We start from the raw sequence: 16,005 nt of genomic DNA on the forward strand, positions 1-16,005 counted from the left end.
TTAGTAGAGACGGGGTTTCACCATGTTGACCAGGATGGTCTCGATCTCTTGACCTCGTGATCCACCCGCCTCGGCCTCCCAAAGTGCTGGGATTACAGGCTTGAGCCACCGCGCCCGGCGAATTCTTGTTTTTTAAACATGGCAGTGTCCAGAATAAAACACAAAAGCCTCCTTTATTGCCCTCATTCTTCTCCAAGGTAATTGCTGTTAATGTTCAAGTTATGTGCTTCCAGAACTTTGTCTTTAAAATTGTTCGGTTTTATTTAAACAGGAAGTATGCACATTCATAATGGGACTGAAAAGCAAGGTAGCATAGAGGGTGAGGTGGGTCCCTGTTCCCAGGAGGCCTCGTCAGCCTCCCTGATTGCGACTGCTCAGTGCTGCGCGTTCTGCAGGGCGCGCCCACACACTCACAGCCTGAACATGTCCCCCGGCACATGCCTGTGTGCACGGCTGCCAGTCGGCCTGTGTGGTTCTGCCCATTCTCTAATGACTACGCCGGGTCCCACTGTGTGGATGTACCGTGATTGCTTTAACCAGCACTCAGTGGATGAGCTAGGTAATCCTGCCACCTACATCCAGTCATTCCCATTCATGATGGCTTAAGTGTTGTTTCTAGTTTTTCCTGTCAGTATAATTATCTTTCCTTAATAGGTCATGTCTTTTTCTCTCAGGCTGTTTTTAAGACCTCTTTGTCTGTGTTTTCCCATTTTTTAAGTTACACTCTTAGGTATGTATTTCTTTTCCTTTATTGATTAGCGTGCATTGAGTCGGCATGCATGTCTTTCTTTAGTTCTGGGAAGACATGAGCTCTTAACTATCTGCACTGTTTTCTCCTTCCAGGACTGTGGGTGCATGCTGCACCACCGCTGTGTCCCTCATGTCTCTTAACCCCGCATTCCTCAGATTTTTCTTCTAATTCACACACTCTCTGATCTGCTTCCAGCCAGTCTCCCGAACTTAATTTCAGGGACTATACTTTCATGCTTTTGTATTTAAAGCAGGAATCTCCACACTCCCCTCCCTGCCTTGGGTGGCCCTTCAGTGTGTTTGATGAACCCACGGACCTGAGCCTGGCGCTTGCCAGCAGCCTCCCCCACCACACTGGCAACTGAAGTTGCAGCTCACCCTCTCCCATCTGGTTTTCAGCTCAGGTCCGGGGGAAGTCACTTACTATGTGAATTCAGCAATGCCCTTAAAAGTTTGTTAGTTATATTTATCCAGCACTAGTAAGCGTTTTGCAGTGGAAGCGTCAAAATGGCTGAAACAGAAGCCTCCTTTGCGACTAAGAGCAGTGCTTTGGTGACTGGCCTTGTGTCTGTGAAACATGTAGAGCTGCCTCCTAGAAGTGGAATTGCTGGCTCGGTGAGGGGCGTGGGGTATTTGGGTGGATATTGCCAAGTCACTCCCTAAAGAAGGATTTCTGCTCGCATCAGCTGTCTAGGAGTACCTGTCCATGTCTTGCTGCCACACAGTGCCTTGGAGGGCATGTTACCAAACTTTACTTTTGCTGGGTAGACAGGCGACAGGTGGCACTGCATTGTAGTTTTACTGTGTAATTTCTCTTATTACCAGTAAACTTAAACATCTTACACGTGTTTAAAAGCCATCAATATTTTTCTGTGAATTGCTTTTTCTTTTCTCTCAATTTAATAAGGGGTTTGTCAGTCTTTACTATTTATTTGAAGGCATTTATTTATTATAACACATTAGCCTCTTTGTGGCAAACATTTTCCTCAGTTTGTCATTTGACTTTCTGATTGTTCCCCTTCATAGGAAACAGTCAAACCCTTTTATGTGTAGTTATCAATCTTTTCACCTTATGGACTTGGTTTTGTTTAGAAAGGCCTTCCCTCCTCAGAATCTTTTTTATAGTATAATTATGTGTAACTCCTTGTGCCCTCTATAATTTATTTTGTGTAATATAAGTAGCAGAGCTCCAAGTTGAGAAAATTATTACAGAGTATTTTGCCTCTAACTGCTGTTTCAAGCGGGTCATTTTTTATTCTATTTTTTAAACTAGATTTTGGCACATAAATTTATATTTGACTGTGTATTACTGAATTCTCTGGGACTGTCCCTTCTCACTGAGAAGTCTACTCACTTCTTTCTGATTTTTATACTTTCATTTTTTCCTTTTGTGTAATTGTACCTGGTTTTTAAAAACCAGTGTAAATTAACGGTGGTGAAAGTGGCCCACTGTTTCTAACGACAGCATCAGGAACGGTGTGATGTTTCATCCCGCTGCTTTTGGCATCCATGGACATGACCGGCGGTTTTTCGTAGATTCTACTTATCTGCGGCGTCTCGCTATGGAGTCTGTTACTGAGATTGCATTCGGGTAAGTAGTTTTCTTGGAGTCTGTCGTTGAGATTTCATGCAGATATGTAGTTCTCTTTGATTGTGCTCTCAGGGTTAGGCTTTGGCAACAGAAAGCTGGCTTTGTGGAGAATTTGGAGCTTTACCTCCTGCCTTTCCTAGGCTGTGGAACAGCTGCCTTAGACCTGGAGGTAGCTGGTCCTCACAGGTCTGGCCAGTCACTTGTTCCTTCTTTGCAGGGACTGTTGCCCCTTGCTGGCTTCCTCAGTCTATTTGTTATTTTATCTACTTGGATTTTCTGTCCCCTGGGGATTCGTTTTGATAATTCTTATTTATTTTCCCAGAAAGCCGTTTATTCATCTAAGTTTTCAGATTTGGAGATTTTTTAAAATTAATTCAAGAAACAGAAAACCTGAAAAGATTATGGTGACTAAAGAAACAATTACAAAGACAAAAACAGGCTGGGTGCAGTGGCACATGCCTGTAATCCCGGCACTTTAGGAGGCTGAGGCAGGTGGATCCTTTGAGCCCAGGAGTTCAAGACCAGCCTGGCAACATGACAAAACCGTCTCTACTTTAAAAAAAAAAAAAAAAGTAGCCAGTCATGTGGCACATGCTTTGGGAGGTTAGACAATCCCGAGGCTAGGAATTTGAGGCTGCAGTGAGCGATAGTGCACTGCTTTCCAGACGGGAGTGAGACCCTGTCTTTAATAGTAAAAAACAAAACCTGTACAAAAGAAATTTGATCCCTGTAGTTTTGTTTTTTCCAGGTTAGTCTGACCAAACATTGAGTAAACTGCCCCCTTCACTGTCATAAAGTGCTCTCAGCTCATGCTTTTTGCCTTGAAATCTGCCTTTTCTAGTATTACAATTGTAACGTATTTTCCTCCTTGTGTGCAAATGTATTTTTCACGCGTAGCATGTATTTTTACTTTGTGATCCATCGGCAGCTCCTCTTAATAGGTAGGTTTGCCCTGTGTGCCTCTATGGACCCAGCAGACACATGAGGTCCCACTTAAGCCATCTGTCTTCTTGTTCTGGTATATTGCCATGCCACTTTCTTTTAGAGTATCCCCAGGTAGTTCACTGTGAGTCCTTTTCTGTTAAAGAAAAAAAAGGTCTTTATTATGCCTTCCAACTTGGTAGCTAAGCTAGGTTTAGAATTTTTGGTTCAAAATAATTTTCCCTCAGAACTTGGAAAATCAGTGTGTGTGTGTGTGTGTGTGTGTGTGTGTGTGCGTGTGTGTGCGTGTGACTAAGGGCACAGGACATGTTTCACATCTTTTGAGTCAGACATGCATTTATGATCACATTGAATCATATATCATTGTGTTTGTCCTGTTCCCAGATGGATGGTAGGGTCTTTTCAGGGCAGGAACTGTCTTTTTCCACTTGCATCATGGGGTCTCTTAAACGCTTCTTTACAGTTATTACATGTAATGAATTGAATTTACTTTTAGCCTTTGTGGCTTACTGTGGGAATTAAGTATGGTGGTGGTTGTAGTGGATAAGAGATTTCTGTCCCATTACCTTAATTTATCCTCATGTGAAACATTCACCGTATATAAAAAGTAGTTTTTAAAGAGGTTCTTGAAGAAATGCGGATTATTATAAGGCAAGTAATTATTTCAAGAAGTGACTGCACAGAGCGCACACCCCCTTATCCCTGCTCTGCTGTGTGTAGTCAGGTATAAAGGCGCTCCCTTCCTCAGCTCCAACAACACAGTGCTGAACTCACAAAGTCGAGTGGATTTTCCTAACGGGTGAGGATCCAGGTGTCTGGCTGTGTAGCTCTTGCCCTTAACAGGTGGTTTTACCCACAGCAAAACTACTGTGCCGGGCAGCACAGCTACTGCTGGGACAGGTTTCTCAGGCCAACCCGCTTGTGCAGCCACAGAGCCAGGCAGATCTCAGCCTCCTCCTGAGTGACGCGGGTGCCCCTTCCCTGTTAAGCAGATCAAGTGGACAGCCACTGTCCTTGGGCTGCGTCTTTCTTGCTCTGTGTGCTTTTAAACCGTTCTGATTAGACGGTTGTAGGTTCTCCCTGACACTGTACTAATTAGGAGATAAAAGTCTGATATTATTATTGATGTTTGCAGCTGAGTTCTTTCATAGCAGTGTTGTGCACAGACCAGCACAGCAGAGGGGGAGTTTGTCATTTCAAGCTTTGACGCTAACCCCATTTCCCTTCTGTGCTTTTCTTGGGCCTGTCCAGGGTGAGGATCCACGACCTCCGCACCAGTAACATCGCGCTGTCACTCTCTGCCCACCAGCTTGGGGTCTCTACTGTGCAGATGGACGACTGGAAGATCGTCAGCGGAGGCGAGGAAGGCCTGGTGTCCGTGTGGGATTATCGGATGAACCAGAAGCTGTGGGAGGTGTATTCTGGGTAAGATGCATTCTAGACACTCTTGGGAGTTTCTAGTAGGAAGAGGGAAGGCAGCCCTAGTCAGCCTGCACCAGGCACAGTGCTAAATGCCCCCTACCCCTGGGCTTCGCTGGGTGAACCCTCACTGTGACATCATTCAGATCGCCACAGTTCAGACCCAGCTTTCTCTAAGAATGAAAGTACTATTTAGGATTCCTTCATCTTAATAAGCAGAAGAGGTGACACCCCACCTGCTCACAGGCGGAAAGCAGGGCTGTCCCAGCCCGCCGTCCTCCACTCGAGCCCATCACAGGTAATCACGGTCTTCTGCCCCGTGCATAGACTTCGCTCATGATGTTTAGATAGAAGACCATTTAGGACCGAAGGGGTTCAGGCTCCAACAAAGGAGAAATTTGTCATCTTCCACCTTTAACACCACTATTCGAGATATAAATAGATACTATCCTCAGCACAGGCTGATGGCTTCACAGATGTAGGTTTCAGCCAATGGCGCCCGACTGGTTAAGACATTTTCATTGAGCCTGCCCCTTAAGTTTAAAGCAGCAGCCCGGGGCAGGCTCGAGGCCACCACCTCTACCTGGCCCCTCAGGCCTCGAATAGGAGACACTGCTTTCGAGACAGGTAGGGACAGAGGCAACTGGTCCTCTCCCTCACTACCCCTCAGCGCCGCTGTGAAGACATTCGGCCAGGCACGTTGGCATGTACCTATGGTCCCAGCAACTCAGGAGGCTGATGGGGGAGGATTGCTTCGTGGAGCCCAGGAGTTTGAGGCTACAGTGATTGTGCCACTGTACTCCAGCCTGGGGAACAGAATGAAACCCCATCTCTCTAAAATAGAAGATTCTGGGCCAGTAGGCTATGAGCATGACAACACAGATGAGCAGAAACAGGGCGAGGCCCTCGCACATGAACTGAGACGTGCTCCCCGCTTCCTGCAAATCCAGATGAACGCAACCGCGGAGAGCAGCATAGTCTTCCTTCAAGTGCAACGGCAGCAATTTGACAGAAGTCTCCACGAGGCGGCAGGGGTAAATGCAGAATGGGCTTCTTCCTTGGAGGGCGGTGCTGGCGAACAGTGTGGCCGGCAGATTTTATCAGAGTCCAGGTCCTGCCCAGCCTGCCCCTTGCTGTGGCTGTCCTGTCCCAGAGGCCTCAGGCCTTTTTCTAGTTCCATGGTGATGCACTAGATTGCCACCAGGTGGCACCAAACAGCAACTAAAACTCCCGCAACAGAATTCCGGGAAGCATTTGCCCTGGAGGAAAACCTAGTATTTGTTGTAAAGCAATGACTGGATCCGCGATCCAGGTCCTCAGGGATGTCACCAGCCCCAACTCCAACAGCTCTCATTTTTCTCTCTGCAAAGCTTCATTCCCTGGAACAGGCCACTGAGATGAAGCCTGTGTAAGGACGGCTTTCCCCAGGGTGTGGTCCTGTCCCAGCACGGCCTCTGTCCCTCACTGTTTCTAGCAACACAAGGCTCACAGACACACGTCTCCTGCCCAGACCTCTCTGACTTGCTCAAGTCCTCACCTGCTGCCAGGCCCTATTCACTTATAGCCCCGGGCTGGCTGTCCTTTGGCTGCTGTCATGGCCCTCCCGCTCTCTACTTCAGTCCCTCCAGCCCAGGTCCTCTCAGGGTTCTCCCTTTGGTCCTCGCCTGCCTGACAGGGCACCATGCATCTGCCAGGCTGCAGGCCTCCACCAAGCCTGCCCTCCCTCCCTCTGTGGGGCTGTCTCATCCTCCAGGCCCCATGCCAAGTCTGCCACCACTCTCCTCCTGTGTGTGTCCCCACCCCAGGGAGGCAGGGCTCCAACTGCTCCCCAGCTTCCCTCCCAAGAGTCCTGTGCGTTAGTCAAGGGGTGCAGCCCCAGCCGTCCTGGGATCAGCCACACAGGCGGCGTCCCTCCTGCGCCCCCTCCCTGGCAGACCCTTTCAGCCTGCTGCGCCTCCCAGCGCTTCATTCTGGGTCACACATTCTTTGTAGCTTGTAAGGTCCCTCGTGCTTCAGAAGCATTGGTCACATTTTCTGGGACTGCATCTTACCTTCTTCACTAGCTAGGGCCCTCCCTGGGGCAGACATCCACCTGGATAAGACATCTTTTTAATCCAGCGTCTCCTGGCCCAGTGCCTTGACCACGGCAGGGACTCCACGAAAGGTTCAGAACCAACACAAGCCTCTGTTCAACAAACATAGGACCATTTTGTTCCAAGATTTCCCGAACGTGCTTTCACCACCCAGGGTACATGCATCACTGCAGCCCTGTGAGCAGGGTGGAGGCGCCTTTAATGGACTGACACTTAACATGCCCCCAGTGCCCTCTAGATGATGGGGCGCCTGGCTGGGAGAGCTCAAGGGACTTGCCCAGGGAGGCAGCGAGGGACCTGTCTGTTGCATGTGGCTGATCTGTCTCCAGTAGGATGTATCCGGAGTGTACCAGGTTGCTGGGGTAGACGCCAGCATGGGTTCGGGGCATGTAGACCGTTTTACAGAGTCGTGCCCAGAGTGTGGCCTTGTCACCTGAGCTTTGGGAACTGAGGTGAGACACTGCTCCCTCCTGTGTAAAAGAGAAGCTTAGCTTCGTGGGTTCTAGAATCCCTGCAGCTCTGAAGCCCCTGGTCCGCAGCAGCAAGGGCAGGCGTACGCAGGCCCCATGGACGCGGCCTTCTGAGCTCTCTCCCGCTGCCTTCTAGACACCCCGTAAAGCACGTCTCATTCAGCAGTCGCAGCCTCATCACGGCCAATGTGCCCTGCCAGCCGGTGGTGCGGAACGCCGATTGGGACAACTTCACTCCTCACAGGAGGTGAGCGGTGGGCAGGGCTGGATCTGCCCATATTCAGAAGAGACCATCTTAGTTTGACTGATGTATAGAATCCCCCTCCCCAACCCTGTAACACACTGCATCCTATGGGCTATGCCGTTAGGCAGGGCCCTGCATTTCTAGGAAGTGGGAACATAAACGTGGATGCCGACCTGTACTGAGCTCCCAGCGTCTGAAGCGGGACAGCCCTGTGGGGCGGGTCCACTCTGCCGGCTGCATAGAGAGGGAGGAAGCCATATGCTGAGGGGCCTGCTGTGCTTAGAATCCGGTCATGGGGGTGAGATCCCATCCTCGAATCGAGTCCTCGCACTCAGTCTGCTGGGTGACTTGGCTGCCAAGCAAGAGACGCCACCCGCCCAGCCCCCTTGCAGGTAGGCGCACATGCCTCTGTCATTAGACGTGGCCTGGCCTCCTTGCTTCAGCGCCTTGCCCTGTGACACTCGCTGCGCCCACCTGCTGACCACTAAGCCCGGGACGGTGAGTGACGGACACTGTGTGCCAGAGGACACCTTTGTGAAGATGAACCTCTGTGTGGTCTCAGGCGAATGCGGCCAGGGCGAGGGCCAGCGAGGCAGCCCTGACCTGTCGTTCTCTTTGTGCTCTCTCTAGACACCGGGGGCTGATCCGTGCCTATGAGTTTGCGGTAGACCAGCTGGCCTTCCAGAGCCCGCTCCCTGCCTGCCGTTCCTCCTGCGACACCATGTCCACTCACTACTACGACCTTGCACTGGCCTTTCCCTATAACCATGTTTAGAGAAGTGCCTCAGCTGGGAGCAAGGAGAAAAATGGGAAGAACCAGTTTTACCCATCTTAAAACCACAGGCAGTTCCGCACAGGGGCAGAAAGCAGCCCTAGGCACGCGCCTGTCCCCTGTCCCTACCCGATTGCCCCCAGCACCTGGGAAAGCTGCCATTTGCTGGGGCTCGAGTCCCACATGCTGCCGACTCAAACGTAGCCCAGCTGTGGCACCCGCAGCCATCCAGCCACCCTGGCCTTGGATCCCTGGCCGCCCTGGGCCTCTCGCCGAGGTCCCACACAGCCCCTGCTCGGCTTCTTTCCCCGTTTCCTCTGAGGGCCTTTGCATGGGCCTGTCCCTGGCCTCCAAGGCAGTATCTCCACGTCCGTTTCTCTGTATTTACTTAGGGTGCTCTGCTGCGACCTCGCCGCCACCACCTCCCAGCGTCAAGCTGGTGGGGCCGTACCTTCTCCTCATAGCTTTACCAGGGTTTATAATTATATACTTACACAGTTTAGTCATTAATAACTCTTTTGCTAACTATTATGTCTATCATATGTGATATAAAGTAACTATTTTCTAAATATTGACTAAGCAGCCATCAAGATGAAACAGGACATGAGAAAACAGAGCCGCCGTTTCCAAAGCATTCCAGAAGCAAGCCATTGCCTTACTGTTGATTTTCAACACTTCTAAACACAATGGCATCCACCTACTATACCTTCAGAATGTCAAAGCAAAAACTGATAGAACTACAAAGAGAAGTAAAATCCATTCTCACAGCAGGCGATCAGCAGACCAACTCAGTGAGAAAAACTTAAAAGATCTGGAGGATTTACTTAATATCCCTAACAAGCTGGATCCAGTAGGTGTGTAGAGAATTTCAGACACACGTAGACCATGCACAAAAGAACAGCACGTATGAAGGCCACGGAGAACATCTCAGATGCGCAAAGATTTACACCATTAAGGCCACATTATAGAATCGCCCCCCACCGTGACGCATTGCACCCTGTGGGCTATACCCTCAGGCAGGGCCCTGCTTTTCTAGAAAGTGACCCCAATGCAGGATCACAAGGAATCAACAAAAAGCAAAATAGACACTCCCGAGTTAACTTGGACTTAAAAAGGTTACTAAAAACAAAATATAAACTCACTAGACTGGGTTGACAGTAAAAGCGCCAAATATAAAACCCAGGGCTCATGAGACTGAGAGGAGCTGTCACCTAGGCTCAAGGCGGCAGCAGCCCCAAAGCAAGCAGAGGGAAGAGCTTAATTCAGGACAAAAACAGACACCAATGGAAGAGAAAACTGATAGCTAACGGAAAGCCAAAAGCAGGTTTCCGTGGGGGTGGTTTCTGTAGGTGGAGTTCTGCTCTGCCACCCAGGCTGGAGTACAATGGCCTGATCTTGGCCCACTGCAACCTCAGCCTCCCAAGTAGGGATTACAGCCGCCCGCCACCACGCCCAGCTAATTTCTGTATTTTTAGTAGAGACAGGGTTTTGCCACGTTGGCCAGACTGGTCTCAAGCTCCTAACCTCATGATCCGCCTGCCTTGGCCTCCCAAAGTGCTGGGATTACAGATGTGAGCCACCACACCTGGCCCAAAAGCAGTGTTTAAAAAAAAAACAAAAACTCTGGATAAAACAAAAAGGTACAGGGGGCTATGCGGAAGAGAAAAGGAAGTGATGAGGAGGTAGGAGAAGCACCTTTCATGTGGGAATCGTTCGCCCACACTCATCCCACTCATCCCAGCAGAAAAGTCCTCAGCTGCACATGTGTATGTATCAGAGGAAAGTGCTTGCCATTACTCAAAAACCTAGAACTTTCAAGTCATGAAGGTTCTGGATCAGAGTGCTTAAGATAGCCATTCCACATTCATCTCCAAATACACAGGGGAACGGGGCAGACAGAGCCGCAACTGGGAAGCATCACCTCCCTGTCCAGAGAGCGCTGCTTTCTTTCAGCCCCTGCCTTCCTGCCAGGCAGATGGACCAGAGGGTTTTCTATCCTTTCAACCAGATGGCTTCCTAAATGGAGACAGCCTGTAGGTAGCAAATGCAGGATTTTGCTTACTTTTGTTGTCGTCATGTGGTCAGACTGCTCACTGGTGACCTCGCTCCATAAGCTGCTCTTCGAGCCCCGCCCTTTCTCTCTCATAGTCTTAATGCATCTGGACCACTGGGGAAAATGTTTTTCTTTTCAAAAAGCAGCCCCATCCAGTCTGCATTCACAGTTCATTTTGCAGGTACATTCTCCCTTCCTAACCTTGCAGCAATTAGAGATAACAAACTTTAAAAGACATTAGACCCAGAATTCGGCCAGCCAGCAGCTGGTCCAGCACAAAAATGTCACAACTGCAGCCCCTCCCACGCCAAAGCCTGTTCATAACTTACCTGCTGTTCATGAAAGTTGCCTGGGTCTTGTAAAGGAGATTGACTGGACCCAAACTGCAATCTTCAAGCACGCCAACTTCAGGCAAGCGTTTTCTGCTTCAAACCTGAATGTCCTGGAATAAATCACACTGACAGGGAAAGGATAAAGGCTCTTTGATAAGCCAACATTTATCCAAAGTAAGCCACCTTACCTTTATCCAGACCCTTTCACAAGTTCTGAGTTTTTAGGGATGAATCCTCTCCTTTAGTCCCCTCAAAGACTCCTCCATCTGTGGCTCCCCTAAAGGTAGAAGAGACTCAAGCATGCCCGGGGGAGCTGGGCAGAGAAACACCGAAGGTCTCATGTCTCATCTCAAAACACTGTCAGACTTGCTTTCTACTTTATTATGTCCGTATTGTTCTGATAGTAAATGCTTTGAAAGTGTTTATTGTGAAGTTATTTTAGCATTCGGGCAAGGCATACAGTGATAACCCTGGCATGCCACAGTTCCAGCTCTCTTCCCACCCCCTTGAAATCTTACCTCCCACCATGGCTTTGTTTTGTAAACCCTCAGGCAAGTGGTTTTTCCCAGAACCTCCACTACAGGGGCTCCTAGCCCAAGATCCAAGAAACCCGCAGCATTATACAGTAAGTCCTCACCAACTGTCTTTAATAGGTATTCTTAGAAACTGCAACTAAGCAAAATGATGTATCATCAAACCAATTTTGGCTGGGTGCAGTGGCTCATGCCTGTAATCCCAGCACTTTGGGAGGCCAAGGTAGGCGGATCACCTGAGGTCAGGAATTCAAGACCAGCCTGGGCAACATGGTGGAAATCCTGTCACTACTAAAAATACAAAAATTAGCCAGGCCTGGTAGCATGCACCTGTAATCACAGCTCCTTGGGAGGCTGAGGCAGGAGAATCACTTGCACCGGAAAGGTGGAGGTTGCAGTGAGCCGAGATCGCACCATTGCACTCCAGCCTGGGCGACAGAGCAAGACTTTGCCTCAAAAAAAGAAACGGCAACTTTAAGCATAATGATGTGTAATGAAACTAATTTTACTGTAGGCTAATTAATGTAAACGAGTTAAGTTCCCATGGCCTATTTCTTGCCATAAAAACATCACCAAACTTTAGAACTTTAAATCAAACACTTACAATATTAAACATTCAATAAATGTGAATTATACATACGTTTAAGAAAAATTACTAACAACAACAAGGTAATTACCTAGTTTTTGGTGACTCAGTGGGTGCTGGCAGTTGCAGCCCTGGTGGGTTAAATCACGAAATGTTTGCAAAGCAGAAATTGTCGGGAGCACCTCCTTCCACCACGCAGGTCACACACCGAAACGAACTGGCTCACTGGGCACTTCTGGATGGCCTTATTTACTGCTGTGCGCGTGTATGATTATGCGAGACTGAATTTTTATTTTACAATCATTTTTATTCACTCCTCCTCTCATTTTCCAACTCAGTTATTCCAGTTCGAGGTGGTGGGTGACCAGAGCCTCTCCCAGCGGCTCAGTGTGCAAGGCAGGGACCCACCCTGGACAGGACACCATCCCACCACTGGACACACACACACTCAGACCGCAACCATTCAGACACCAACAAACTTCATGTGCACATCTTTGGGGTGTGGGAGGAAACCAAAGTGCCCAGAAAACTCACACAGACGGGGAGGACGTCTAGACTCCACACAGACGGTGGATCTAGCCAGGAATCAATTTAGTTCTCAATGTTAGAACAAAATGACATTGAATCAAACAATGTTATTCTAGGACCTGCTGTGTGTGAAACGGTGCATGAGGGCATTTTCTGGGAAAAAGCATGGTTACCTCTCATCAGATTCTGGAAGGGGCCGCAGCCCCCCGAGAATGTCATCTCTGCCACTAGAGTGCGTTCTGTAACCCAAGCCCTGTGCCGCCCTAGTGCTGCTGTTGCCCAGGCAATAATTCACATTTCAGAGACACTCCAGGGACGGCACCACCTTCTCCTACCAAGCAGAACTCCCTGCCCCAGCTGAATGCTAGGGTTTCAGCTGACCAAAGGGAAAGTGAATTTCCGCAGGAGAAGGGCTCGGTCCTTTCTGAAAGGGACAGCTGACACTCACAAGATGAAGTCCTTCACTCCCATCCCACCTCTTGAGAGCCGGAGGCCCCGCGTTTCAGGGGCTAGCGCTTCCCACCCCATGTTAGAGGCAAATGCTGCTCACAACAAACCCAGTTTGCTTACAGTTGCAGAGAAACGGCTTCCCCCAGTGAGGGGCCAACCTTCTCATGACAACGGTCTGGTGGCGGCTATTCTGGGCAGGCCACCACAGGGGCTCCCACAGGGCGGTCTCCCGCTGCCTGACGGAGCCTCTGCTCTGAGCAGCAGCTGTGGCAGCAGTGAGCTTACAGCGCTGGCCAGCCGGCCAAGGTGCTGCGAGCCACACAGGCCTGCCCGCGTCACCCACGAGGCCAGGCCAGATGGTTACCTGGCTACCGCTGCGGGGGCCCGCGGCGACTTGGACCAGGGCTGCCTCTAATGTGCGATGGCACAGTCCCTCTCACTGGGCTCTGGCGGGAGCCTTGTTGTCCCCAGCCCACTTTCGGTTTCTGATGCCGAGCGTGGGCTTCCAGAAGCAACCGTTTGACTGCTCTGCACCAGGGGGCTGTTTCTTTCCCCGCAGCTGAGCTGTTGCCCTGTCTCTTCTTCCTTTGCCCCCCAATGCCAGGGCAAATGCTGCCTTGTCATTTCTCTAAGACAGACATGGCAGCTAGCTCCTCAGCGGGCCCCTCCACCACTGCCACCCCATCACAGCCACTCCTGGGGTGCCGGCCCTTCCTCTGTGAGACCGGAGCCCAATCCCTCGCTGACTTGGTCAACAGATTAGAGAGCCAAGCAGCCACCATGTCGTCCTCAGAGTCGTGAGTCCTCGGACCAGGCTGGTCCACCACCTAGCCCCTGCTGACTGCCACGTGCAAATTCTGCAAGAGGACAGAGACGACACCAGTGCGCCGGGTAGCGGTTCCGCCCTGGCTCCCCCTACTCAGCTCTTCCTGGCTTTCCCAAGGTCGCTGTGTGGGAGGACAGCCTGCAAGGCAGGTGTTTGCAAATGGCTTGCCAAGGCAACTTGTATTTTTAACTCTCCATCAGCTACTTAAGTCACACGGCGCTGTTTCCAGCAGAGTTCAGCCTCAGCCTCGTTAACTGCAGGCAGGTGAGGACAGGTTCAACCGCCCTGTGACAAGGATCAGATCCACAGATGACCTGTCTCCCATTAGCAAAGTGTATTAAGAACTTTCCAGTCCCTTGGCCCAGAAAACAGTAGCGTTGTTTTGTTAAAGTCTACCAATAATTCGTTCCCTAAGAGGGTATTTGGCCAGCGCTGGAAGCTGCTGTCATCTCACCCCGCTCCCTTATCCATAATTCATGCTTAACGTGGCTGCAGCATGTCCCCTGAGCTGCTCGTATTAGATTTCCATCACACAGCCCTTTTGTAAACCTACCAAATTAGAGCGTTTGTGTCAAATTGCCATATTCTTTCAACATCCAAAAGCCAACCTTTCCCCTTGGTAATACGGCAATATTAGTACAGCTCGCTTTAGACTATTCCTGGCAGATGGCTGAAGAGTTATGGACAGAGGTGACCTCCCCTGGCATCCAGCAGGCAGAGGATGCCGCCGCTGCTCAGCCTTCTCCACCTACGACCTGTGGCCTTCAAAGGACAAACTTATCAGCTTTCTTCAAATATTTGAGCTAGTGTTGATTTCTGCCTAGTTCCTTTTAGTCATGGGTGTCATTTCTGACGGAAGGAAGGCGGTTAACCCGTGTATGTGGTTATCACTCACCTGCTGACCAGGTTTCAGGGCAAACACATCACCTCCTTCAGGCTGCCAGAGTGGAGGTGCCCCAGTCATTCAGTTCCTGTCCCCATCCAGGGACAAGAGGGGCTTGCTGCACTCGGGGGAGGGTCTGTGAGGCCAGAAATCCCCTCATGGGCACGCCCCATTGTCCAGCAGGTAACGAGAGCCATTTCCAAACCACCTGCCTCCAGCCCGAGGCACAGACCGCAGTGCCCAGATGGTGGGGCTGACCAAGATCGGTGCCCGGAGCAGCAACCCTCGGTCTCTGTTGATCTGATGCCAGCAGCCCCACAAGACACATAAGCCTGCCCCTTCTGGGAGCAGGTTTGCACCAACTCGCCGCCAACCCTGATGGCTCCCGGGATGCCACAGACAATGCCAGGAGCCAGGAAGGAGAGCGCCAGGTGATTTCTGCGTCCACGCTCTGGTGGAAACAAGCCGTAACCCTGCCAATTAGAGGACACCCTCAGTGACTATGCACAAATGAGCTTTCTTCTGAGCGGTGTGGACTGGGCTCACGGTGACTCAACCTCATTTTAATTAGCTGTTTAGATAAGCGGTGGCCCAAAGCTTCAAAGATATCAGGCAGCCCTCAGTGGCCCCAACAGGGGAGCACGTTTGATGCCTGCCCACCGTAGCCACATCTCCCAAACTAAAACTCGGGGCATGGGGGCTGACGGAAAGTGATTTGTTATTTATAAAAACACTTCACATTAATGAAGTGCCTTTGTTGAAAAGAACCAAATCGAAGCAAACTGGGAGAGTCCCAGAAAGCCTGGGGCCTCTGGTGGTGGTGCCAGTGTCCCTCCTGCTCAGTCGTACCAGGGATCGTCCCACTCACATGGGCAAGGCAGGGCAGTGCAAGGTGCGTGGGGGCTGGGAGAGGGCGGTTCTTACGGTAAGGCCGATCCCCACCAGGCTGTCCTAGTGACTTTCTAGGTGCCTTCTGTCGGCAGCCAGGGGATTAAGAGGCTCCCAAGCAGCAAGGGGAGGCAGAGAGCAAGGGTGAGGGGGATCACATCCCGCTTCCCTCCGGAGGAAACCACCCGGGATCCACCTGGAATTCCCAGGGCTTTGTCTCTCCCACGACGTCGCCAGCACTTGAGGGCAGGAAACAGAGACCTCTGTCTTTGCCCTGCAGGTTTTTTTTTTTTTTTTTTTGAGACAGAGTCTTGCTCTGTTGCCCAGGCTGAAGTGCAGTGGCACAGTCTCGGCTCACTGCAACCTTCACCTCCCAGGTTCAAGTGGTTCTCCCGCCTCAGCCTCCCGAGTAGCTGGGACTACAGGTGCTCACCATCATGCCCGGCTAATTTTTGTATTTTTAATAGAGATGGGGTTTCACCATGTTGGCCAGCCTGGTCTCAAACTCCTGACCAAGTGACTCATCTGCCTCGGCCTCCCAAAGGCACAGGCGTGGGCCACTGCACCTGGTCTGCCCTGCAGCTTCGAGTGCTGAATGGAGTGCTGGACTGAGGAGCTGAGTTCTGGAGGTCATTTCAGACCCTG

General features: G+C 50.6%; 1 protein-coding gene across 1 annotated transcript in view; it reads left to right on the forward strand.

Moving 5' to 3' along the window:
* Positions 1 to 8,850, forward strand: part of FBXW8 (F-box and WD repeat domain containing 8) — a 123,548-nt gene extending 114,698 nt beyond the window's left edge. The window contains exons 9-11 of the mRNA XM_017529535.2: positions 4,535 to 4,708; positions 7,402 to 7,512; positions 8,140 to 8,850. Of these exons, the coding sequence (XP_017385024.1) occupies positions 4,535 to 4,708; positions 7,402 to 7,512; positions 8,140 to 8,284 (430 nt within the window). The 3' untranslated portion in view covers positions 8,285 to 8,850. The remainder of the gene's footprint in view (positions 1 to 4,534; positions 4,709 to 7,401; positions 7,513 to 8,139) is intronic.
* The last annotated feature ends 7,155 nt before the right edge of the window (positions 8,851 to 16,005 follow it).

Source organism: Cebus imitator, unplaced genomic scaffold (assembly GCF_001604975.1).
Source record: "Cebus imitator isolate Cc_AM_T3 unplaced genomic scaffold, Cebus_imitator-1.0 Scaffold59, whole genome shotgun sequence".
In the NCBI taxonomy this organism is placed as follows: Eukaryota; Metazoa; Chordata; class Mammalia; order Primates; family Cebidae; genus Cebus; species Cebus imitator.